This window comes from Scyliorhinus torazame, chromosome 22, assembly GCF_047496885.1.
Source record: "Scyliorhinus torazame isolate Kashiwa2021f chromosome 22, sScyTor2.1, whole genome shotgun sequence".
NCBI classification, from domain to species: Eukaryota; Metazoa; Chordata; class Chondrichthyes; order Carcharhiniformes; family Scyliorhinidae; genus Scyliorhinus; species Scyliorhinus torazame.
The window spans coordinates 97511147-97538607 of record NC_092728.1 but is presented as its reverse complement, the minus strand read 5'-3'; the positions used below and the strand labels follow the sequence as shown (position 1 = coordinate 97538607).

Sequence of the window (27461 nt, the reverse complement as noted above, 5' to 3'; positions counted from 1 at the left end):
ATCGGTGGTGCCGTTCCTGCGGTGATCTGGATTGTGGGAGAAGCGTCTGGAAGAGTATTCCAAATGAGAGAGAAAATTTCTCTTTTTAGTCCCTCTTCTTCCAACGTTCAATGAGACCATGACTGATCTGTGACCTAACTCTCTGTCTCATAGCCCTTACATTTGGATCACAAAAATCTCTCTCAGACTTACGATTGATGTATCAATTGCCATTTGCGGAAGTTGAGTTCCAAACTTCTACCATCCCTGGTGTGCAGAAAGGTTTGCTAATTCTACTCCTGAAAGGCGTGGCTCCAATTTTTAGTCCATGTTCCCTAGTCTGAGGCTTCCCAACCACAGAATTTGTTTCTCTCCAACCTGTTCTCCTTAATATTGTAAACTTCATTCAAATCACCAAGGGCTCATGAGAACGCACATGGCTAGTGTAATTATAAAGGAATAACAGATGGGCTTTGCTAATATATGATGTAGATGATGATGCACCAGTCAGCCATGTGTTGGAGTACAGAGAAAGGGAGGTTGGAATCATGCCTAAGAGCTACGTGCCCACTCTGTAATCTGTTCAGATGTAGGACTAATAAACAAGTGTTAAGCAGATACCAGTGTGCAGTCTATAAGAGCCTAATCCCATGTCTGAGTCCAAGTCAGAAGGACCCAAACACAGAATATGGGGGCAGGTCAGAACCGGTACCATCATCAACGCTTGGCTGATAGGTTTCACTCATATTGTCAGTGCATTTGCAATAAAGACCAGATTCTCAGGGATTTAGTAACCTCCTCAACTTCAATTTGACGCATTGTGGAAATGGTGAGCCACCGTATTTGCCAGGGCAGGGGTCCTCATTCCATTTCTCCAGGGACAGGTTTGCATGTTGGACCGCTTCCACGTTTCTTTGTTGCAAATAACTCACACCGGTTGCAATGGATACTTAAATGGTTAATTGGCTTCCTGATAATTTGGCTAATCACTCAAATCTGAGACCGTCTAACTGTTGTGAGAGTCCTTCCTTCCTGTTTATTTCCTTTGTTTCCATTTTGCTTTTATTATGGGTCCACAGACCAATGTGCCTTTAAGCCGAAGCAACCTGCTTCAGCACAATGTGTTCCCAGGTCTTGTTTTGGAAAGGAGAAGCCTTTCAGCGGCAAGTGGATCTTGGGAACCAGTTTTGGAGGAAATCGGCTCGATTCGCTAACGGTCAACCAGTGGGTTGGCCAGGGACAATGTTCTGCTTGACAACAGTCAGCGATTGGTTCCTGCATGATGCTTTCTGGGAGAACTGGGCAGAAGTGTTCAGACTTTGAAAGGAAAACAAACGCTCTCTCTTCCTCTCTCGCTGAAAGAACTGCTTTTTGTTCTAAAACCAAAGAGTGCTCTAAACTTGAAACAATGCTGAATCTGCAGAGAAAGTAGATCACCTTGCCAGAGAAAACCATCTCAAGCCGAGAAGGAAGAAGTACTGAAACGAAAACCTGAGCTTCAGGAAGACATTAACTGGAAATCATTCCAGTGCATCAAAGATCCTTTTATTTTATTATTTTTTTCTTTACCTTTCAGCCAGCCTTTTCCCTCTCTTGTGTGTGTGTGTCAGTTGCATTGTATGCCTACGTAATTAGAATTACTGTTAATAAAGGGTTACTTGTGTTTATATTTTACAATTTAACTGAAAACAAAGAATCTAATTTCACTTGCATTGCGCCTCTGGGTCAAGTGGGGCTGGAATTGACCGCGCATTAGCCCAGGATGTCGTAACACTAAAACTGATTACTGCTTCATGACTGACCGTCTGTGCAGACTAATCATTTTCATTGCCAGTTGTGTAAGCAACCTTCCTCAGGACCTCAGTTCATTCATGCTTTTTGAAGTTGCGGAATCTACATTTCTCGGCTTAGCAATTTTAAAAAGTATTAGAAAAAAATCTTATTCATCTTGGCAAATTCTTTTTCGTCCACATTTCTGCTGTTATTTGTGTTGATGACTGACCATAGTAAATAGAAGCTGTCTTTCCCCGTATCCTTTTCCTACATCTGCTAATTCAGGAATTGATCTTTTTCCTTTTTTGACCCATTACCCTACACTCTTTATTTCACATCGACAGCTCTAAACTTGAGGCAGTCTTCCTTAATTATAATCAAGGTATTTTTTCAACTTATCATGAAATCCCCTCAGTTAGCCCTGCAATTCTCCATATTCATCACCCCGCCATTATTGGCCATGCTTTCAGCCGCCTGAGCCCTACGCCCTGAAATCCCCTCCTTAAAACGTTTCCACCTGTCTCCTCTGAACCTGCTTAAGACTCTCCTTGGACCGAGCTTTTGGTTACCTGTCCGAATGTCTCTGTATGTGGCCCTGTGTCACATTGTCTTTGAAAACACTCCGGTGAAGCACTTTGGGGCATTTACGGCATTGGAGATGTTATACAACTGCACATTATATCTGACTTTAGCACAGGGTAACTAACTCATAGATTTTTTCAATCCATTATTTTGCAAATGTCTTGGAAAATCTGTGCAGTGTAATGAATATAGAAGTAGCTCTGGATGACCAACTATGGTAGGATCTCTAACATCAGTTGGCTATCTTTTCTTCCTTTTGATATTATTTGTCATTTTTAAAAAAATGTGCTGAATCCGTGACCGATAGTGTGTAGGCGACCCTGCTTATTTTCTGAAAGTAATGCTTTCAGTTCTTTCTTTATTCCAAGGCTGAGCTCATTTCCATCTAAACTCAAATGCGTGAGTGATCGACGAGGGTTGAAGGACAAGGCTTCAGACAGAGCCAGGCCACCTTCATCTCCTATTTCATTCCAGTCCAGCTCCACTTTACAGAGACTCCCATTAACTCGGAGAACTTCTGCCAAGTATTTTGCACCCTCATTGCCCAGAACATTCCCATCAAGGAGCAAGTGGGAGACATCTCTGTTGTCTTTTAAAATATCAAAAAGTTCGCACCAGCCAGTCAAATGTACAGCGTCATTCCGGGATAATCCCAAATAGTCAAGAGGAGGGTTCAGTCTGAGAAACTTGGCTACGCTTTTCAATCCTTCGTTGGTCAGCTGGTTTGAGCCGATGTCAAGTTCGGCCAGTTGCAGCCACTTCTGGCATGGCAAAGGCTGTTCTCCTACCGAAATGCTAGCTCTGGTCTCCTGTGCCTTCTCAGCCATGAAGAGATCAGTGAACCCATTCATCAAGATGCCAATGCCTTTGTCACCCAATTTGTTTCCGTATAATCTAAAAAGAAAGTGACAATTGTGGTTGTAATCAGATGTGATTGACACTGGAAGATTCGAATGCCCCAAGTCATTAAATTCCTAGACATGAAATTAATCAAACTTCAAACGCTGCTTAGTGCTTAACAAGTGAGAATCTGCATTGCAGTGTCGACAGGTGCCAAAAACTGATGAAATATAGACAAACCCTTGGCATACACTGAAGATTATATAAACAATTACACATAAAATGGGGTGGCACAGTGGTTAGCTCTGCTGCCTCACAGCACCAGGACCTGGGTAGTGGGTGCCTGGAACTCGCTGCCGGAGGAGGTGGTGGAAGCAGGGACGATAGTGACATTTAAGGGGCATCTTGACAAATACATGAATAGGATGGGAATAGAGGGATACGGACCCAGGAAGTGTAGAAGATGGTAGTTTAGTCAGGCAGCATGGTCGGCACAGGCTTGGAGGGTCGAAGGGCCTGTTCCTGTGCTGTACTTTTCTTTGTTCTTTGTTCAATTCCAGCCTTGGTTGACTGTCCTTGTGGAGTTTGCACTTTCTCCCCGTGTCTGCGTGGGTTTCCTCCGGGTGCTCCAGTTTCTTCCCACAGTCCACAGATGTGCAGGTTAGGTGAGGTTGCAGGGATAGGACAGGGGAGTGGGCTTAGGTAGGGTGCTCTTCCGGAGGGTCGGTGCAGACTCAGTGGGCCAAATAGCCTCCCGTTGCACTGTAGGGACTCTATGATTCTAACATTTTGATTTGTTGGCAGATTCCCAATGGGATTGTGATTAATAAAATCATTTAATTGTAATCGTTCTCCCATTTCAAAGCCAAACCTGGCATCACCTTATCACTACTTCTTGATCTATTTCACCATTAAAATTGTAGGTGGACGTTGAAGATATTGGCCCTTCCTGTGTTTCTCCGAGAGTAGTTAGAACATGGAAATTGCTACCACAGAGAGTAATTGAGGTGAATCATCATTTTTCACACACCGAGGGCACACAAGGCAGATAAACGCATGCTGAGGTCTGTTTCTGTGGCTAGTTTTTCTCGAGGGGCACCACTCCACATCAAGCATGGCTAACCAGGAGACTATCCAACTGCACTAGGCATATTGGAAGGGTTTCCAGGTCGATAACCAACCTGTTAGGCCACATTTTGAACAGTCAAACCGTGGCCATCAAGTGGGACTCTAACCTGGAGCACGTGACTCAGAGGTAGGGCCACTATCCACAAGGTGTGGGGTGAATAGCATAATTGGAGAAAGAAATGAGCTGGAGAGGTTACATGAACAAGGCTGGGAGGAGGCTCACAGAGCATAACAAATTTCCTTAGTCTTGTTTTTGTGCTGTGAATACTATGCAATTCACTGACATACAATTTAGTTTCTGGACCTTACTGTGCAGTATGTGTCACAATCCCAGCCATCTGGTGCTTCCTGCATCAGATTCTGTCACCTTGCCAAAGAAAAAAGAGTGGTTTCTAAATACAAATCTTTGCTATTACAGTTAGACTGGAATAATTCAGCCCATTGAGTCTATACTGGCTCTTTGGAAAAGCAATCCAGTTAGTCCCGCACTTGCCCCATATCCTCTTTGCTGTCTCACTCTTTCAACTAGTCATCTGATTTCCTTTTGAAGATTACTATTGAATCTGTATCAATTGCCCTGGCAGACCGTGCTTTTCATGTGCAAGTTTACATGAGAAGGTTTCTCCTTTATCTTCCCTCTGGAACTTTTGCCAATCATCTTCAATCTGGTTAACGATCTTTAGCCATGAGAAGCTGTTTCTCTTTATTTACTCCGTGTGAACCCTTCACGATGTCAAAACGCCCATCAAACCTCCTCTTAACCTCAAATTTTAAGAACACCAAATTGCTGGAAAACCTCAGCAGGTCTGGCAGCATCTGTGGAGTGAAACATTTGAGCCCAATATAACTCTTCTTCGGAGCTGGCCTAAGCCATCCCTGGAAGAAACACAGAATCCCTACAGTGCAGAAGGAGGCCATTCGACCTATTGAGTCTGCACCGGCCCTCTGAAAGAGCACTCCGCCCAAGCCCTCATCCCCGCTCTATCCTTACAACCCCTTCGCATAACCTACACCTCCCTGGACACTAAGGGGCAATTGAGCATAGCCAATCCACCTAACCGGCATATCTTTGGACTGGGAGGAAACGTGAACACCCGGAGCAAACCCACGTAGACACGGGGAGAATGTGCAAACTCCACACAGACAGCCATCCAAGTCCAGAATTGAACCCGGGTCTCTGGCGCTATGAAGCAGCTGTGCCAATCACTGTGCCGCCGCGCTCCAAGGAGAACAGCCCAGCGCCTTCAGTCTACCACATAATTCTGTTTCCTCACCCCCTGAATCATTCTCATACATCTCTTCTGTCCTTTTCATAAGCCTTCACTTTCCTTCCTAAAGTGTGTTACCCAGAATTGGACAAAATATTCCAGCTGAGACTGAATTGGATTTGTAATGGTGTAGCATAGCTAACTGACTGCTGCACTCTATGCCTCCGATTTTAAAAAGCTCAGGATCCAATGTGTTTGATTGTTGTTCACTATCTTTACATAAAGAATCAGGTTAGACTTGTGTAATGTTTTGTTACGTTTTATAGAAGATGGCAGGATTAAGAAAAAAATAGGTAACACGAGATGTTCTGCCCTGGAGTCCACTGGGGCACTGGCACCTCTTTGAAAATTCTCTGTCGCAAAGCTGACTGGAAACGCAGATTCATTGGCAGTTCCGATGAAAGCTCATCAATTTCAAACATGAACTGCTTTCCTCTCCCTTCAGATGTTGCCTGGCCTGCTGGCCGTTCCCGGAACATTCTGGATTTCGCTCAGATTTCCAGCACCTGTAGTCCGGAGCTTTTGTTTCAGTGAGAAATTATTCCAGGCCGTTGGATTCTGGACATTGGGAAGTGGCAACTGAGTAAAAAGTTGTAGCTTCAAAGACTTGAGCCTCAAAAAATTAATACCCCTCGGCATTCATGAATAAGACAAATCAATCGTCACCGTGTTGGCAAGGCACTACTTACAGCAGACACTTCACTGAAGGCTTGGCTTTGAGAAGCTCCACCAGAAGTTCAGCGCTGTGCGGCCCAAGGTTATTTAAATTGAGATTAATTGTTTCCACCTCTGATTCGCTGTTTATAAGTGTGCTGACAAGTGTTTCCAGGAGGTCATCAGTCAGCCCCGTGTTTCTCAGGATCAACTGCCCCACCGACCTGCACGCCTTGAGTACAGTGACTGTGTCCATAACCTTCATGGGGGAAATAAAATAATTGAACAATGAACCGACCTCTGTGGCAGAGGGTGATTGAGTTTTACTTTTAAAGTTTCTAACCCGAACGTGACTTTATCCCTCTAGCATCCCCACAAATACTCAGTCTTTCCCATCATGGTCTGCACCACTTCAGCCTCAAGACAACTTGCAGGAGATCAGAGATTGAGAATTGCCTTGGCTATAAACCCTCACGTGCTGTGCTTGACACACAAGCATGAGGGCCTGAATGGCCTCCGGTGCTGTAATTCGGGATCATTGGTTTACAAACTGGCTTTCCTGGAATCTAGTGGTCCTCCCAGCTGGTGCTAGATCTGCGATGGGCAACCTAGGCTAGTGAGTGGGCCGCAGGATGAAAGCCCTCCTTCAGCTTAGTGGGCCGCAAGATTGAAATTGGGCTTTTTCACTAACCGTGACCCCATGAATAATGTTAATACATTTAATACACGCCAAATATTTCATAACGTGATAGAAAATGCGTATTCATTTATGTATCAACAGAACTGTCGTCAACTTCAAATGGTAAAAACAAAATAAACATTTAGGACACGGAGGGAGCGCATGGCTCTTGCAGTCAATGTTGTGAGTGATCAGCACCTCACCTCACTTTCCCTCACTTTAAAAAAAAAAATTTAAAGTACCCAATTATTATTTTTTTCCAATTAAGGGGCAATTTAGTGTGGCCAGTCCACCTACCCTGCACATCTTTGTGTTGTGGGAGTGAAACCCACGCAGACACGGGGAGAATGTGCAAACTCCACACGGACAGAGACCCGGAGCCGGGATTCGAACCCAGGTCCTCAGCGCCGCAGTCCCAGTGCTAGCCACTGCGCCACCATGCTGCCCCTTCCCCTCACTTTACGCGTGCATCACTTCAGTCATACCGGTAGGGGGGAAAAAACATGGACGGAAATCAGTGGAATGGGACAACCCTGTGCGTGGGCTACAGTCAACAAAATGTCTCATGGACCGCACTCAGAACCCAGAGGGGCCGCTTGTTGCCCACCACTGTGCTAGACAGTAGGGCGTTTGACATCAGATGTGCTTTTTTTTTAAACGTGTGACCTTCAGGCATGTTCTTTTTTCAGTTACTATAGATTGATAAAGGTTTTCTCTAATATGTTTCTTTGGGTAGCTGCACAGTTTTAATACGTTAGAATGGACTCACAGGGATGTGTTAGTAATTGCCTTCTACACAGAATAGGAAATCACGGTACTGAGGGCAATGTAAATAATGACAACAGCTTGCATTTACGAAACACCTTTAATAGAGAAGCATCCCCCTGGGCAGTAATAGTGAAGACTTCACCGAGGAAGGAGATGAGTAACCTGTAAGGAATAACTTCACCACGAGATCATTAACTTTGAATGAGGAAGTCATGAATAAAGCATCAGAAGTCAGAATAGATTAAAAGAATATATGTTTTTATGAAGCATCTGGGCGAGAGAAAGAGATAGAGTTAACTTTTCAGGTGGACGGCCCTTCAATATTTCTCTCTCCACAGACGCTGCCTAACCTGAGTATTTCCATCACTTTCTGTTTTTATTTCAGATTTCCAGCAGCTGCAGTATTTTGCTTTAGTGCTTTTATGAAGGTTTGTGGATGGGCCACATATAGGGGATTGCCCACAATGATTCGCCCATTAACATGGTCAGGAACCCATTGAGGATGCGTGTGCAATTTGTGCTGCTGGTGTATGAGGCTCCAATCTAGAATTGCCACTTGGATGTACAATAGGAGAGTTGTGGAGCTGTGGTCTCTTGGATGAATTAGTCACTTGGTGCGGCCCACATATAGATGAGAATGTAGGAAAAACAATAGCCAATTCACCCCCGCTCAGCATGCTTTGTCATTCAAGCCCTTTCATAGTCAGGACATCTGCATTAGTAAACATCTTGTGGCGTTGAGGGGCAGAGGAGGGGCACAGATTGGCATTAATTAAATGGATTCTTTAGTCGCCACCGAGATCATTTATTTAGACCCGAGTCGACCTCTGGAGAAACTCTTGGCTAAGGTTAGGAAAATGATTGTTCAAGGAGCTGGATGGGCTTCACTGCTTACACTAAAAGTACTTGCTTCAAAGCCAATACTCACAAAGAAGGAACCTGCATTTATATAGCATCTTTCACATCCTTAGGCTGTGCAGAAGTGACATCACAGCCAATTAATTACTTTTAAAGTATTTGCGTTGTTGCAAGATTCTAAGAAATAGGAAGTGGGGTAGACCATTTGGCCCTTCGGGCCTGCTCCACATTCAACAAGGCCTTGCCTGATCTGATTGTAGCTAAATCTCAAAGTCAAGATTGCACACAGCAGTGACCACTGAATGTGTTTGTGATGGTGTAGCTTGAAGAACAAATGGTATACACCAGGAGGGGTCCTGATTTTCTTTCTAACTGTGCCATTGAGCTTTTCATGCCCCGCCTGAACAGGCAGAGAGGGTTTCAGTTTAATGTCTCGTCTTAAAGGTGGCACCTCCAAGTTCCAACAGTGTGGCACTCCCTCTGACAAAAGGGTGAGAAAATTGCCGCTCAGCCGAGCTGAGTCCTGTTCAGTCCAAACATTTGGATTGGTGTCAACAAAGTTCAATTCGTAAAGGAAAGGTAGGCTACATTTTCAGTCAGAAGTTCTATTTGTATCACCCAATTGCCAAATAGGTGGCAAGTTGGTCCAACCTACAATATTCTGACATATCGGTGATAAAATTGCCATGTTTCCAAGCTGAGTCCTGCTCAGCCCAGACTTTAACACATGAACAAAGGGCAGGGGTAGGCCATTCGGCCCCTCAAACGTGCTCCCCCATTTAATATGACCATGGCCGATCTGATTGTAACCTCACATCTGCATGACACCCTCCCCCTATTAAAGACTATTTTGGGGAAAAAAATACTTTTCAAGAAATTATAACCAAAGCTACTCGTTTAGCACTCATCAGGACAAACAAAAGAACGCCAAAGTTTAATAATAATAATTATTATTATTAGTGTCACAAGTAGGCTTATATTAACACTGCAATGAAGTTACTGTGAAATCCCCTAGTCGCCACACTCCGGCACCTGTTCGGGTACACTGAAGGGGAATTCAGAATGTCCAATTCACCTAACAAACACGTCTTTCGGGACGTGTGGGAGGAAACCTGAGCACCCGGAGGAAACCCACGCAGACACGGGGAGAACGTGTAGACTCCACGCAGACAGTGACCCAAGCAACGGTGCTAACCACTGTGCTACCGTGCCGCAGTCAGAAGAAAGGATCGGTCAGGAAGGAAGAAATGAGGCCGAGATGAGATCAGCTATGATCAGGCTGCACAGTGGTTGGTTAGCACTGCTGCTTCACAGCACAAGGGACACGGGTCCAATTCTGAACTCGGGTGACTGCATGTGAGGAGTTTGAACGTTCTCCCCGAGTCTGCGTGGGTTTCCTCTGGGTGCTCCAGTTTCCACCCACAGTCCAGACAGTGATCCAAGCCGGGAATCGAACCTGGGTCCCTGGCCCTGTGAAGCAACAGTGCTAACCACTCTGCTACCGTGCTGCCCGGCAACAACTTATACTACAAGGGAAAAGGACGCTGAAGTGAAAAATGAAATGAAATGAAAATCGCTTATTGTCACAAGTAGGCTTCAAATGAAGTTACTGTGAAAAGCCCCTAGTCGCCACATTCTTGCACCTGTTCGGGGAGGCTGGTACGGGAATTGAACCGTGCTGCTGGCCTGCCTTGGTCTTCTTTAAAAGCCAATGATTTAGCCCTGTGCTAAACCAGCCCCTGATTGGTTGCAAAGTCAACCTTAATTGGCCAGGGTGTTGCCATGGAGAAGGCAACAGGGAATTTTCTCCATGGCAATGTTTCAGCCAATCAGAATTGACTTGTCAACAAATTCACACACTTAATTAGATGATCAGCCATGAAATGTTTGAATGGCAGAGCAGGCTCGACAAGTCGAATAGCCAACTGCTGCTAGGTTCTCCCGTAGTATAGATTGTTTTGAGTTTGAAATTTGGCATTTCTGTGTTTGACCTGATGAGTGCAAGACGAAAAACTTTGACAACATGTCCCACTTTACAGCAATATTCTGTACTATTAAGCGACTAAATGATAACCATTTTAAATGCAAAGGTAACCCACTGATTTAATCAAAACACCTTGTCCCTCTCCGCAGATAGATCACCTGCAATTGAGATCATGTACAGTCTTCTCTCTGCCAGGCGTCTTCAAATGCTGCTTCAATTTACGAGAACAGTGGTTCCCAACCTTTCCCTTTACGTGGATTATAGATCGTCATCAAAAGCTTTTGCGACCACAACGCACACAAGCAGTTTTAAACATTATTTAAAACAGCCTGCGGCTGACAGGAGTCAAACTTAGTTATCAACGGGTATTAAAATCGCAGCTATTCCTTATTTTTTTCAAGAAAGGGGCAATTTAACATGGCCAATCCACCTCCTTCTGCACTGTAAATTCTACGATTCTATATGCTGCAGCCCAAGAACGCCCTTATTGATTATTTACCTGCAAACCAGGCTTGTTATGGGACAAAATTAATCAACTGCCAACATATTAAGGTGGCCTAAATCAATGAGCAATGTTTGCGAGATGTGCATCCGAAATAGGTCCTTGAGCCTCATCATTCTAATTGTTCATCGGTCAAGGCCGAATGAATATGGGCCAGCATGAGGTTGATGGGTGAGTCTGGAGTAGGGCGGGTTTGGGAAGGGCTGGGTGCAGTGCAGGCCGGCCGGTAGTGGTCACAGTCTGATTGTGGAGGCTGCAGAGGCACGTCCTGGCTCCCCAGTTAAGGCAAGTGTTTCTGTTTAAAACATAGCCACTTGCTTCTTCTGGAGTCTCCAGCCAACAGTTTAAGCACTAAAATAAAAACAGAAAATGCTCAGCACATCTGGCAGCATCTGTGGAGATAGAAACAGTTTACGTTTCACGTCAAGGGTGACTACTACAAAACATATTCAACTCAAAATGTTAACCCCCTTTCTCTCTCTCTCCACAGCGGCTGCCAGACTTGCTGAGTATTTTCAGCATTCTGGTTTTTTTTCCCAGATTTCCAGCACCCACAGTATTTTGTATTTTTGATAGTTAAGGACCACTGGTCTGCTCGCACAAGAGGTTATGGGTGTTTTCTTTCTGCACCCCACCGCGTGTTCCGGGGAGGTGGCCCACCATTGGCTGCTGTCAACGGGGTCTCCCGCTGAATGCAGGGCGGGACCGGAAGATCCCACCCCCAGCGAGAACAGCCAGGAAATTCCGGCCTGAGGAATTAGTCCGAGCTGGCAGCAACACAATCACCATCTACGTTTAAGCAACTTTTCAAACAGGCCTCATGAAGGGTAATGGAGCCTCATTTCCTGGTTCGTGCTCAATGCAGGGGGTTTCAGTAGCCACCTTCATAGCAAACCCCGCACACATTTAGCAGTGGCGCAGGGCACAGTTACCAATCTTGCCTAGACCTTTCTACGACCTAATGTGTATTGCTGCAGCCTCTTCTCAGACACAACAGTGTTGAATTCCGGCCCCATTATATCCTTTGATGTACTTTAAGCTATGCCTGGCAATGTGTACGAATGCACATTTCTACACTCCACAATAAAAGGTGAGTTAATGGGAAAAAAATACATTACTTGTTTCCTCAGCCTGCCTTCTGCTTGCTGTCCCCACGGGCTGACAATTAACGTGGTCTCATCTTCCTCCTTATCTTCGGGTGCTGGTTTTGCCAGCAGCTGCTCGGTGCTTGCGCTTTGATCTTCATCCGTACATGTTCCTGGTTTAGAATTTATGTAGCCATCCCCGAATTCCATGTTGCATTGTGTAGGCAGACGCTTCCTGCCTGGGCCATTAGCGGGAGTTAAGTGGTCAAGCGGCTGGAAATTGGGCCTCTTGCCAGGTGACGTCAGTTTGTCTTCACTTTCCTCACGTCCGATTACATCGGATGGATTTGCAAACATTGGAGGTGGCATCTGTAGCGGGTGGTGCTCATCAAATTTTCCAAGGCCTTTAAGTTTCTGTTTCGGAAATGTTGCCTCTCGGACTTCCTTGTTCCCCATTAACGGAGACCCGTTGCATGAAAAGTGACAAGGCTCACCACCTTCTTTCAAACAGTTGGCAGAAGACAAGGCTGCAACATCCCACGTGTCCCGTGAGCTCGTTCCTGATAGATTCCCTCTAGTTTGCCCAGGGTGTGGAGTCATCGGATTGCAAAACTTCATTTGCGTTGGCTGTGCAGAGCCGCTGCTCGCTGTTACCCCATCGTCCTGCCGTCCATCCAACAAAGGGGCATTGGTGTAAACAGAATCCTTGTTTTTCATCAATTCGTTGGGTGAGCGTTGTCCAATCTCATCTACTTCATCGTCTGCAAAAGTTATGAATCAGAGTTAGTGTCCCTGGTATTAGCGGTGCATTTACAGATTTAGTATTGGTGGTATTACCAATTCTTCAAGAGGGAGGTTAACATCAATTCTGACTCATGGAAGAATATGGTCACCTGAACTTACAAAGCAGATTTTCCAAGGTGCTAATGGCCATTTCCTTTTTAAATTCGCTCCTCCCCCACTCCTCCAATATTCTCCTACCCCTCCCTCATCCGGTTTAAGACAATGGTTTAGGCTGTGAAACTGTTCCACTGATGCCAGCAGTCAGTCACACCATTCGACTTGGAAATATATCGTCCGTTTCTTCACTGTCGCTGGGTCAAAATCCTGGAACTCCCTCCCTATCAGCACTGTGGGTGTAGCTACACCACAGGGACTGCAGCGGTTCAAGGAGGCAGCTCACCGCCACCTTCTCAAGGGCAACTAGGGACGGTCGGTAAATGCTGACCTAGCCAGCGATACCCGGATCCTGTGAATAAATAAAATAAAACTTGTGGGATTAGGGAAAAAGTGACCACTCAAAGTTAGGAGAAAGAATAGTCAGTCACACAAATTAATCCAATCAGAAAGAGCTGTTTAGATTACTCCCTGAATCCTGTAACCAAAGTAATTTGGAATACATATGTCAATTTGGGGGAGATGGTGGCGTAGTGGTACTGTCACTGGACTGATAATCCAGTAGGCCCAGGTTAACTTTCTGGGGACATGAGTTCAAATCCCGCCATGGCAGCACTGGTGAAATTTAATGAGTAAAAATCTAGATTGAAAAGCTAGTCTCAGTAATGGTGACCGTCAAACCATTTTTGATTGTTATAAAAACCCATCTGGTTCACTAATGCCCTTTAAGGAAGGAAATCTGCCATCCTTACCCATTCTGGCCTATACGTGACTCCAGACACACAGCAATGTGGTTGACTCTTAACAGCCCCTGAAATGGTGTGATAGATGGTCATGATAGATCATAGGATCCCTACAGTGCTGAAGAAGGCCATTGGACCCATTGAGTCTGCACCGACCCTCCGAAGGAACACCCCACCTAGGCCCAATCCCCCACCCATTCCCCGTAACGCCACCTAAGCTTTGGACAGTGTAGCCACTTAAAATGGCCAACTCCCGATTCAAAATGGCGAACGTCAAAGGCTGATGGGAAAGTCAGCCAACAGGACAAAAACGAGCAGCTGCAGGCTGGCTGTGTATTTACCTCTGGACAGGCCAGACAAGATTGATACCAGCAACCATCAGCATAACAAAACACCAGCCATCTGCATACTAACGAGCAATCCCCGGGAACAATGAGCAACATTTAGACACAAAGCAAAACCAGACTCTTCGGCGCCAGCAGGAGCCCACACAAAAGGAGGTGAACGACCACCTCAAGACCGCCCATCGATCAGGGAACCACTCCAGCATTGGAGAAAATCGAACCAAGTGATTGGGACAAAGTCCAATCACTTGGAACCAGGTACAGGGTCCGCCCCGAAAGGCGGGAAGCCCCTGGGGACTATAAGAATTGAGCCCCAAGTTCAAGGCGCTCTCTCTTCCAGCTCTCTTCCAGCTCTCGTCACTCTTTAGCAGCCGATCGAACCTGTAAGTCTTACTTCAACGCTTGCTACGAGATAGGTGCTCCTAGCTACCAATCTGTACCAACTTCGAATCCCGCAGGCTCAGAACCCGAACGAAAGGCCATTCGTTTCCCTGACCTGGTGGGCCAGTTCCAAGTTAAGTATTGGCCTGTTAGTTACAGAAGTAGCTTAGACGTAGAATTTATGCATGAGTCGTGATTACTATGTATAATAAATGTGCTTTGATGTAAATCTTACTAATCAGTGTATTGGATTATTGATCATTACTCAGACTTGAACCACGTAGCGGTATCATAAAGATACCTGGCAACTCAAGAGCAAAGGTGATAAAACAGAGCAATTAAACTAAGGCAAAGTTAGCAACAACAGCAAGGGGAAATTTACCATAGCCAATCCAGCTAATCTGCACATCTTTGGACTGTGGGAGGAAACTGGAGCAGTCAGAGGAAGCTCACCCAGACACAGGGAGAAGATGCAGATTCCGCACAGACAGAATGGACAACAAATGTTGGCTGCACCAACGATGCCTACCTCTCATGAAAGAAAATGAAACTTGAGCCAAGATTTCAGCGAGCTGCATTTTAAAAAACTTTCTAGGAGTATTTTGACTTTGGGCATTAGTGTAAAACTTGTCTTTATTAGCCAGAACTGGCAGAACAATGCAATGCCATGAGTATGGGCTTGTTGGAGTAAAATGGAGTGAATCGTGCATGTACAATGCTACAGGCTGGTGACAATGAGGGTGGAAATCAAGTTCAGTGGTGTTTAATTTCTTGAGGTGTATAAATTATTCAAGGACTGAATTATTAGTACTTATATGTAATCAATTTTTATGAGATGCTAATAAAGGAGTTCTATAAATAGAACTGACGGAGGTTTTGTGGTGCGGCGGGTAACGTCCCTGTCTCTGAGCCAGGCGCTCAGGGTTCGAACCCCACTCCAGGGCTTGATGGCCGAGGAAGGTTCATTCATAACGTGGCCAAACAGGTTGAGAATCAATCTGAAAAATCCTTCCAACACACCAAGGGCTGGCCATTATAGTGGGAGAGATTCCTGGTCAGCCGTGCTTGATGTGGTATGGCGCCCCTCAAGCTACAAGCACAGAATAAACGTCCAGCGCTGAAACAGGCCATTGGTTCCAACTAGTCCACGCCAGTGTTTCCGCTCCACATGAACCTCATCCTGTTGCTCTTCATCAGACCGCATCAAATTATCTTTCTCTTTCTTTCTCTCTCACGCTCTTATCCAGCCTCCCCTTAATTCCATCAACACTTTTCACCTCAACTATTCTTTGTGGTTGGGTAGCAGAATCATTTGAGACCTCATGGGGGTAGGTGGGTGGGGGTGGTTGTCCCCCTTCCCTTTTGTGAGACCGCCCAGATGAGGAGCCCATGCTCAGCGCTGCGGGTCCTGACCAATGTTGAGACCAGCAAATTTTCAGTGGTGATGGGGGAAGGGTTAGAACTTTGAGGGCCAATGAGAGAATGTCCTTCAGGAACAGCACTTCGGTTTCTTTAAGTGCTCGTGAGGAAGGCAATGGAAAACCACCTCATTCCAAGGTGTGGACCTTGGGTAGGGTGCTTTTTCCAAGAGCTGGTGCAGACTCGATGGGCCAAATGGCCTCCTTCTGCACTGTAAATTCCTATGAAAATTCTATGAAACCGGAGCACCCGGAGGAAACCCACGCCGACTCGGGGAGAACGTGCAGACTCCGCGCAGACAGTGACCTAAGCCGGGAATCGAACCTGGGACCCTGGCACTGTGAAGCAACAATGCTAAACACTGTGCTACCGTGCCGCCCCACTGTGCTACGCAATACTGCGACGCGTGGAGGAATGAGCAGAGGACTTCCCCTTGGGAAGATCACGACTACTTTAAGGTAGTCTCTCTCTGGATAAAGAAGTAAATCCTCAATTGCCTCTTGGGTTTATGAACAACTATTATAGATTTATAACCCCTAGTTCTGCTCTCGCTCAACTCTACTTTTACCCTATCGAACCCTTTCATAGCTTTAAAGAACTTGATTAGATTGCCCCTTTGTCTTCTCTTTACTGGAGAAAAAGTGTTCCACCCTCTTCAGTTTTGTCTGATAGTTATAACCCCTCGGCTCTGTGCCACCTATAAATAGTAACTGTTCAGCTCCGAGTCAGAGAGGAAATCCTGCTTTTCATTTCCAGATTTCTTCCTTCCGGGCCGGCTTTTGCCAGAATTGTTACTGGAAAACCCGAAGCAGATATGAAAAATGGGTGGTGTCAATCTCACGGGTTCCTGCCAATTTTCTGCCCCCGGTCATTGCATTATCGCTGAGGAAGCAACAGGAACGCAGAAAAGGCGCCTGTCTATTAAACCAAAGCTGAGCTTTAAAAATGTCTGCCAGGATAGATTCATAGTCATGCATATTTTTTTAAATTCCTCGAGGCAAAACCAGTCATTGTTGCCCATCCCTGAAGTGAATGGCTTGGCAAGTCATTCCAGAGGACAGTGAAGAATTAATTGCTGTGGGACTAGAGACACATGTAGGCCAGACCAGGTAAAGATGTCAAAGTTCTTTCCCTAAAGAGCAGTGAAAGACAAGATGATTTCAACTATGACTAACTTTCAATGATAGATTTTAAAAATTAATTGCGGAATTAGCCTGGAGGTCTGGCAGGGGGACGGTGTGGTGGATGATATCTTTCACCCATAGCCTTTGGTAAATTTAAGTACAATACTTGAGGGAATAGATGACCTGAACGTCAATTAATAATAATATAATAATAATCTCTATTAGCGTCACAAGTAGGCTTACATTAACACTGTAATGAAGTTACTGTGAAAAACCCCTAGTCGCCACACTCTGGTGCCTGTTTGGGTACACTGAGGGAGAATTCAGAATGTCCAATTCTCCTCATAAGCATTTCTTTCGGAACTTGTGGGAGGAAACCGGAGCACCAAATATTTCCAAAAAGTAGGAGCTCCCTCTGTCAGGGCCGAAAGCTCTCCTGAATTCGCACTGGCGGTGGGTGGGACCCCCGGATGGGAATTTAGCAGCGGCAGCCAATTAAGAGACTGCCGCCAGCACTGGCGTCCAATTAAGGTTTGGCGACTGACTACTCTGAGCTGCCAACCCGATCGGTGGGCAGGCAGCTCGAGAGCCTTGCCAGCCAGTGATAATGGTTGGCCGCTGCTGGGGCTGCCAGGGAGAAGGAGAGGGCACCTCCATGGAATCTGCGGTATGTACCATCGACAGGGCCCACTGCATTTTACATCAACAAGCTCATACCCACAACGTCGCCTAGTTCTGTAACCCCTGTCGCCACTAATGCCCAAAGTTTAAATCCTCCCAGCGAGTTTAAAAATATCAGCTAGCCAGGACCTTGGTGCAAGCTTAATGTGACACCCTGGAAGACCAGCTAAGGAGAGGTGCCTGAAGATTGGAGGGTAGCAAATGTTGTGCCCTTGTTTAAGAAGGGCTGTAGGGATAAGCCCGGGAACTACCAACTGGTGAGTCTTACCTCTGTGGTGGGTAAGTTGTTAGAAGGTATCTGAGGGACAGGATCTACAGGCATTTAGACAGGCAAGGGCTAATTAGGGAAAGTCAGCATGGCTTTGTAAAGGGAAAGTCATGTCTCAGGAATTTGATTGAGTTTTTTGAAGGGGTAACGAAGAAGGTAGATGAGGGCAGTGCGGTAGACGTTGTCTACATGGACTTTAGCAAGGCCTTTGACAAGGTACCGCATGGTGGGTTGTTGCAAAAGGTTAAATCTCACGGAATCCAGGGCGAGGTAGCCAATTGGATACAAAATTGACTTGGCGACCAAAGCTGAAGGGTGGTTGTGGAGGGTTGTTTTTCAAACTGGAGGCCTGTGACCAGCGGTGTGCCTCAGGGATCAGTGCTGGGTCCACTGTTATTTGTGATATATATTAATGATTTGGATGAGAATGTAGGAGGCATGGTTGGTAAGTTTGCTGATGACGCCAAGATTGGTGGCATAGTGGATAGTGAAGAAGGTTGTATAAAATTGCAACAGGATCTTGACCAATTGGGCCAGTGGGCTGATGAATGGCAGATGGAGTTTAATTTGGATAAATGTGAGGTGATGCATTTTGGTAGATCAAATCAGGGCGGAACCTATTCAGTTAAAGGTAGGGAGTTGGGGAGAGTTACAGAACAAAGAGATCTAGGGGTACAGGTTCACAGTTCCTTGAAGGTGGAGTCGCAGGTGGACAGGGTGGTGAAGAAGGCATTCAGCATGCTAGGTTTTATTGGACAGAATATTGAATACAGGAGTTGGGACATCTTGTTGAAGGTGTACAAGACTTTGGTAAGACCACACTTGGAATACTGTGCTCAGTTCTGGTCACCCTATTCTAGGAAGGATATTGTTAAACTAGAAAGAGCGCAGAAGAGATTTACGAGGATGCTACCAGGACTTGATGGTCTGAGTTATAAGGAGAGGCTGGATAGGCTGGGACTTTTTTTCCATGAAGTGTAGGAGGCTGAGAGGTGATCTTATAGAGGTCTATGAAGTAATGAGGAGCATCGATAAGGTAGTCAACATCTTTTCCCAAAGGTAGAGGAGCCTAGAACTAGAGGGCATAGGTTTAAGGTGAGAGGATAGAGATACAAAATAGACCAGAGGGCACATTTCTTCACACAGAGGGTGGTGAGCATTTGGAACGGGCTGCCAGAGGCAGTGGAGAGGCAAGTACAATTTTGTCCTTTAAAAAGCAGTTAGACAGTTACATGGGCAGGGTGGGTATAGAGGGATATGGGCCAAATGCGGGCAAGTGGGACTAGCTTAGTGATAGAAACTGGACGGCATGGACCAGTGGGGCCGAAGGGCCTGTTTCCATGCTGTAAACTTCTATCGCTCTATGACCTCCATTCCTGCCATTGGCAATATCCCGTGGCACCCGTAAGGCATTAGGCAACACTCCCAATGCCTCCCAGCACCATTTTACAAGGCTTCCCGCCTCCTAGCCTCTCCAGAGCGCTGGGAAAATTCACGACAGTAATGTTCATAACTGACCGGAACTCTAGAACCGGAATAACCAGGCTCAGGCTGAGGGCAGGGAAGCTGCCCATGTTTAACCCCTTTATGCAAAGGGTGATGAGCAACAACAGTTTACATTTATGTAGCATTTTTAATGCAGCGATACATCCCAAGGCACTTCACCGGAATGTCATCAAACGAAACAAGATGTGAACCACCAAAGGAGAGGGTAGGACAGGTGTCCAAAGACTTGGCCTGAGAGGTGGGTGGTGTAAAGAAGGAGAGCGAGAGAGGTGAAGAGAAGTGGGGAGGTTTAGGGAGGAAATTCCAGAGCTTGGGGCCACGCAGCTGAAGGCTACCAATGGTGGGGCAATTGAAATTGTGATGTGTAAGTGGCCAGAATTGAGGAAGCACCGAAATCATCAGAGGTTGTCATGCTACTGCTCAGCTGGAGAGGTGAGGAGGATTAGACATAATGGAGGGATTTGGAAATGAAGATGAGAATTTTTAAATCAAGGTGCTACAAGACCAGGAGTCGATGTGGGTCACTGAGCACAGTACAAATATTAATCTTTTTTGCTGATGAAGCATTGTCTCTCTCCCTGACCTCTCTATCTCATTGGGGGAGAGGGGGAGTGGGGGGCAGAGGATGGTGGGATCCCCATGATGTGTGGAGCAGGCTTGTTGGATCAACTGATCTTTTATTGCCCTCCAATTCTGTGCATTTGTGCAACCTCCGAGCTGGCAGTTAGTTGATATTCCTCACCGATTCTCATCCGCCCCTCTGTTGGGTTCTTTGCATCTTCCTCACTCTCCTTCCACTCTTCGCTTTTGCTGGCCTCACTGGTATCACTGAGCTCCGCTTCAGAGCGGATGCACTCGGCACGTTGAAGGACCAAAGCCAGCTTCTCTCGAACCCATGCAGCTAGCTCCACTATACAAATAAAGTTACAAATAAAAGTCATAATGCACCTACCAAAAAATATTTATGTGAGTGGCCGCAGGTAGAGAGAAGGTGCAAACTGATTACACATGTTCAAAAAGTATCACAGAATCATAGAATTTACAGTGCAGAAGGAGGCCATTCGGCCCATCAAGTCTGCACCGGCCCTTGAAACGAGCACCCCACTTAAGCCAACGCCTCCACCCTCTCCCCGTAACCCCACTAACGTTTTGGACACTAAGAGCAATTCATCATGGCCAACCCACCTAACCTACACATCTTTGGACTGTGGGAGGAAACCGGAGCACCCGGAGGAAACCCACGCAGACACGGGGAGAACGTGCAGATTCCCCAGAAATCGTGACCCAAGCCGGGAATTGACTCTGGGACCCTGGTGCTGTGAAGCAATAGTGCTAACCACTGTGTTACCGTGCCGCCCACACACCAGCACAATAACTACCAGGCGAGTGGTCTTGCTTGAAAAATGGTAATTGAAGCTCCTGCAATTTTGGAGCCAATTGGATGCATTTTTGCAGCGGTGGGGGGGGGGGCGGGGTTTAATGTTAAAGATGGTGTGGGCGGAAGGTTTGAGCGCAGGTTAGGGGGGTTGTCTATAGAGTTGAATTGTTTAGTAGATGTAGTGATTTCTTTGTACCCACTTTCCTGACATTAGTTGAGTGTTGAGTGATTAATTACCCTTAGCTTTGGGACTCCAATTTCACCTCCAGTCACTCTGATGAATCAATAACATGTTTTATACTGCACACAATTCTTAAGACTCTTTTCCATTGACTTCAGTCTTGTCTTCTTGCCCGCTCATCTATTACCCGTTATCTTGGTGCTTTCTACGAGTTTTTTGAGGTATTGAAATATTGTGATGACGTTGTGTTGCATATTGGATATTGAAAATATGGTGTAGTGAGAAGCAGAAATCAGCAGAGTCTTCATACTTGCTGATCAAGAAAACACAGATACCATTCAGTCTTAAAAGTCATGTTGCACAAAGACACCAGAGGGCTCCAATGCTTCTCACTGAAAGTGCAGACCTATGTTCAATTATTCCATTTTGTTGCTCAAGAATAATTTGATCTTTCCACCCTGTGAGATTAGTGATGAAATAGAATCCCCTTGTATGAAATAATTATATTGAATAATATCATACACCCAGGTGGAAGAAAGTCTTCTTCTACTTATACAGAATGGGAAAGATCTTCTGCAATTTTTCAGGGTTGCAAGTATTGAATCTTTCCCCCAAATATGGATTTACTGTCTCTGTGCCAATATGGTGCAATGTACAGGACATATTAATGAGGGCTGAGACAATCACCAAAATCAGTGTTATCATTTGTTCATGGGTGTGGGTATCGCCGGCTGTGCCAGCATTTATTAACCATTTCTAATTACCCTTTTGAGTAGCATGCGAGGCCATTTCGAAGGGGAGTTAAGAGTTGACCACATTGCTGTGGGTCAGGAGTCACGTGTAGGCCAGACCAGATAAAGATGGCAGATTTCCCCTTCTAAAGAACATTAGTGAACCAGATGGGTTTTATAAATGACTAATGGGACATTTTACTTTTAAATTATCAATATTGCATGATGCTGTTAAAATAAAATGTTTACTTCCTGGTTTGTTTAATATTCACACTGGGGTCATCTATAGGGTGCACGTAAACTAACACTACAACATTTTGTTGCTACTTCTTAATATTAATGAACCATGCTGCAACCATGCAAAGAACAAAGAACAATACAGCACAGGAACAGGCCCTTCGGCCCTCCAAGCCTGTACTGATCATGATACTAACCTTGGCCAAAATCAGATGATATTTGTAACCAGATGCCAACAATGGACATAATAATTTAATTAGGATATTTCTGTGATTGTTTGGTGAAACTTAAAAGGGGAAAACTATGATGCATGATTGAGGGAGAGGGTTAAAGTGAGTTGGTGGGGTGCGACTAAGGGGCTCAAAAACGGGGGAAGCACCAGGGCCTGTGATTTCGCTCCCTGGCCCTGAGTGCTCCCCAAGGCTACAGTCAATTAGAAATCACTGAACTGATGAAAGCGTGCCCTTTTAGGTGATTAGTCTCACTGTGAAAGTCCTTGAAAAGTTACAACTTTTGATGTGTATTTGGGGTTTTAATGGTGCATTTGGTTCACAGGTGTTGTTGAACAACTTCACTGGTCCTGAAAAACTAATTTTATGTTTTGGGAATGTCAAATTTCTCCATTATGATAAAAACAATCACACTTCAGGTTTTACATTTTTAAATAATATTTCATCTTCTACCATTATTCTGAGCTTGGTGCAGAGGCACATTGTGGGCACAAATCAGAACTAATTTATTCTACATTTAGCTATTCCCAGGGAATGCTCTATGCCAAGTCTGAGTGTCTGAAATATACCCCGTAACTTCCTCAGAGTGGCAATCAGCAGTAGATTGGCACTCCGTGGCGACTTGCCTTTGTTTGAATTCCAAAGCGCCTATCTCGTCCGATCTTCCCGACTCAGGCCGGGTGAGACTGAAGAAGCGAAGCAAGTCAGTAGCCCCAGCAGCAAACTGTAACAGGAGCGGAGCAAAGGAGGACACTAGCTGTCATAAGGCAGATGGGACCATGAATTCACACAAGACAATTAGTAGAAGTGAACAGTGGTTTTAATAAGCTAGATCTGTGCCTGCCTGCGACTGCTCTGTACTGAGTGCCGCCTACAGGCTGCAGATTTATATACCACCCCCGAGGGGGCAGAGCCACAGGCGGAGCCCACAAGGGTATCAACATAATACAATACAATACAGTGGTGAATTGTAGTAGCAATACGTTCACCACAAAGGCAAAATAGTTTAAAGGGACCATTGAAAGGGAGAGTGTGAGTTTCAAAGGTGAGTGAGTGGGGTGTGTGGGTGCAAGTTCAGACATCAGTGGGGAGGGGGGTTGGTCGACGGTGTGTTTGGCTGGGGTGGGTGTCATGTCGGGTTGGGGGGGGGGTCGTTGTCGGGTAAATTTAACATTGAGAAAATTTAGGGAGGAGATAGATTTTATAATTAGTGATGGGTTGAAGGGTTGTGCAGAACGGGCAGGACAGTGGAGTTGAGGCCGAGATGAGATCAGCCATGACCGTATTGAATGGCAGAGCGGGCTCGAGGGGCTGAATGGCCCACTCCTGCTCCTCGTTCTTACGTTCTTATGGTGAGGTGGGGTGTCTGTGTTGGATCAGGTCGAGGTGAGGGGTTTGCAACATTTATATCCTCCAACACTACCCTTCCAGGAATTGAAGGCACTGGAGAAGTTGCAAAAGCTGTAAGAGGACTGAGAGCTGATAGTGTGCAGGAATGGTGGAACAGGCTGGGACTCATTCCTCTGGAAAAGAGGAGGTGGAGTGATAGAGACCTTCAAAATTGTGGAAGTGTTTGATACACAGACATAGAGAAAGTGTTATCACTCGAAAAAGAGACACAAACTATTGATTGTAACTATCAGATAGTCACTACTACATTCCCCACGGAGTGGTTAGAATGTGGCACTCACTACCACAAGGAGTAGTTGAGGCAAATAACATTGATGCTTTTAAGGAAAGCAGGATAATCATATGAGGGGCCAAGGAATAATAAATTATTAAATAATCTTTATTGTCACAAGTAGGCTTATATTAACACTGCAATGAAGTTACTGTGAAAAGCCCTTAGTCGCCACATTCCGGCGCCTGTTCGGGTACACAGAGGGAGAATTCAGAATTGAATAGATATAGTTACATGGGGATGGGATGGGATAGGCATAGACCAGTTGGACTGAATGGCCTGTTTCTGCAACGGTATATTCTCTGTGTTTCCTCTTTAAAATGCCGATCACCCTGCAGCATGTTTCCAACTATGAAAGCTTTTATGTCTGATTCACGTTATTGGTTTCAATCCAGCTCGTATGGTGGTTAAAAGATTTTATTAATCAGAACAGCAGTCAGACCGCCATCACGTTCCTACTCACCATCTTTACAGAGCTGATTGTCTTTACTGAGGTGGGTTTCTAGTTTCTGGTTAATCTTCTTACTGGGTCTCTCTGCATTTTCACTGTTGCCGCCTTGAATTTTCTCCTCTGTGCATTCTACCTTTCGTTCTCTACCGAGAACATCTTCTCCTCTCAGGTCTGCAGACTCTTCGTTGATCGATGTTTGCTGCATGACATCAGTCCTATCTTTTATTGGTGTCTCCTCATTGCCTATTGTTGGATTCTGCGCTTGAATGTCACCCCCGGGTCCCTTCTCTGTTTCTTCCGCAATCGGCATTTCTTCTTCGACGCTGTTGGGATGGTTGTCGAAGGTTTCAGCTTCATTTCTCAGGAAACCTGGTAATAAAGTCGACAGTTTGTTTCCCCATAAGTATAAAAAAACACCAACAACTTTGTATTGATTGCACTGGAGTTTTGACGAGTGAGACAAGAGTGAGTTAAAGTAAGAATCACAAGTGTGGCGTGGCTCGTTAATAATAATAATATTTATTATTGTCACATGCAGGCTTACATTAACACTGCAATGAAGTTACTGTGAAAATCCCCTAGCCGCCACACTCCGGCTCCTGTTCGGGTACACAGAGGGAGAATTCAGAATGTGCAATTCACCTAACAAGCACGTCTTTCGGGACTTGTGGGAGGAAACCCATGTGTGACATTATCATAATTGTAAGAACTGCAAGGGTTAATGTAATGTCTAAATCAATCATTAGAGGGTGCTAGATGTACAAGTATATAATACATTGATGCTAAGCCTTGTGGGGGAGAGGTTGAGGACAACGCTAGAGAACAAACTGAAGGAAAGATAGTATGAGAGAGCAGATCATAGTTAATGTAATAGGTAGAGATTAGTAGTAGATAAGTGTAGTTATATGTTAATTATCAACTGTGTATTATATAGGAGGAAGTGTCGAATCCAAATAAATAGTGTTAATAAATTTATAGCTTTGTTCAATCGAAAACTATTTTGTGGTCTTTGTGAACACTACGTCAACCATCCTAAAATTCGCAACACAAAGAACACCACATCATGCAGACATGGTAGGAAAGTCCAGACTCCGCATAAACAGTGACCCAAGCCGAAAAATCGAACCCAGGTCCCTGACGCTGTGAAGCAACAGTGCTAACCATTGTACTACCATCCCGTTACCAGTACTTTTTCCATGTATCTCTGTAACTGAAATCAATATGATAAAGATTGCTCTGCCAGTGACAAGCAATAGGGGCCAAAGGCACTGCCTGGTGTGACCCAAGCCTGAGTTACCAGAAGGCCACTAATTCTGTTGCCAGTCAAGGAAGTGTTTGGACTGCTACAAATTCCCTGAAATTCAGTGATCTTGGACTGAGGGAATAAGGTCAACCATGGTTCATTTCCCTTATTACTGTCCAGTGGTCCTTGACAGTGGATACAGTATTGGTTGAAAATTGGATCAATTTGCCTCTTTTTCAAGTGATAGCACATTCTCTATTTCTGTATATCAAACACTTCCATAATAGCTTGCCTATACCATATAGACCCTTACTGACCATCTACGCCCATTTTAGTCAATTAGGCTTATTCTGGTCAGTTAGGTCCACACCATCCACCTGGGTCCACGGTGCCTGTCAAGGCCTATACTCCCTGCCTAAGCTGACATGTGAAGAATGCTACGGAGATATTGCTGTGGGAGTGGACCACTGCAAAAGTCTTAAGAAAGAACTAGAAGAAAAACTGGACCTGAGAACATAATGCTACCAGTCAGATGCACACTTTCACTTTGGTCAAAAATGGATTGGCATGGAGCTACGCACACTTCGTGTTTTGTCACCAGGAAAACATATTTGCACGGGGTCATCTATTAAATAATTTATGGCAATAATGTGATCGCAAAGTGTAATCTGATTGCCGTAAACTTTGACTTCAAAGAGAATAGAAATGGTGAGAGAGGCAAAATAGGCTTTCCATTCGCTGCCACCTTCTTTACATTATTTAAGAGTCCGATGCTGCCTTCTTCACTCTGATTGCAATGGACGCATGCACAATTAGTAAGATAAGTAGCACTTTCATTACTCACCATCTTCCACTGCTTCATTCCGTGTGACAGAATCCACATAACCATCTTCCAGATCATTTGTGTTCTCTTGCCTTTCCTCTTTCTCCTGTGCCGTCTTCTGATGATCTTTGTTCACACAATTAACAAGTTCTTCATCCTTTACCTCAGCTTCCTTTCTCGCTCCTCTTCTCCTTACTTTCTTCTTTCGTAGCTTCTTCCTCATACTCCTGCCTCTCCCAGGATCATTGCTGTCCCCGCTCTCCTGATCAATGTTAGCCTTATTCTTCCAATGCTGTGTTTCCAGTAGTCCCCTTGCAGTATTTACAACATTACCAGTAGATATTTGGCACTTACACTCAGTATTATCAACCCTCTTTACTCTTGGACACACCGTTTTCCTCAATGTCTTTCGCATTGCCCTCTTCCCCCTACCCGTCCAATCGGCACTATCAGAATCCAGACTTGAGCTACTATTATTCACCCTCATAGTCTCACTCGAGCTCCATCCAGCTTTGAGTTTTGTGTGCAGGTTAGCATTGCTTTTGTCCTTTCTTGGACAGGATGGAGTTTCCTTTGATTTAAGCATTTCATGATCAGAGTTGCTAGGAATTCCATTACTCATGGTTATTTTGGCATCTGTTTCACATACCCCATCACTCCTGAGTGAACTATACTCTGACATTACCCGTGCCGACCTTGGTATCAATCCTATGGAGGAAAAGTGCACAATTACTTTTAAACAGCATGTGCATTGACCTATACACTGATGGTAGGGTCACAACACTGGAAGAACTGAACAGAGATTCCAACTAGCTAAAGGCAACAAACTCAGATACCTGCAGCTTAAGAACTTCCTATGAAAGGAGACAAGGACATACCCGCGACCACCACGCCAGACACTATTAGAAGAGCTACTGGACACAGCCATCCTAGGCAGAGGGAACTGTAGTGACATGTTCGAACGACTGCTAGAGAGGGCCGATACCGAACTGGACATGCCAAGGAGGAAATGGGAGGAAGACTTGGAGTTCGAAATAGGGTGG

General features: G+C 45.2%; 1 protein-coding gene across 2 annotated transcripts; it reads right to left on the bottom strand.

The window, feature by feature from the left end:
- Positions 1-1508: 1508 nt before the first annotated feature.
- Positions 1509-27125, bottom strand: LOC140399252 (uncharacterized). Of its 2 annotated transcripts, XM_072488687.1 has the most exons (6): positions 26440-27125; positions 24365-24721; positions 20206-20373; positions 12134-12861; positions 6260-6483; positions 1509-3228 (listed from the first exon to the last, which is right to left on the bottom strand). In XM_072488687.1, exons 1-6 carry the CDS (start codon positions 27098-27100, stop codon positions 2610-2612), a joined length of 2757 nt encoding a protein of 918 aa, XP_072344788.1. In that variant the 5' UTR covers positions 27101-27125; the 3' UTR covers positions 1509-2609. The 2 variants fall into 2 exon arrangements, with proteins under 2 accessions (XP_072344788.1, XP_072344789.1); XM_072488688.1 differs by lacking the exon at positions 20206-20373.
- Between the last annotated feature and the right edge of the window lie 336 nt (positions 27126-27461).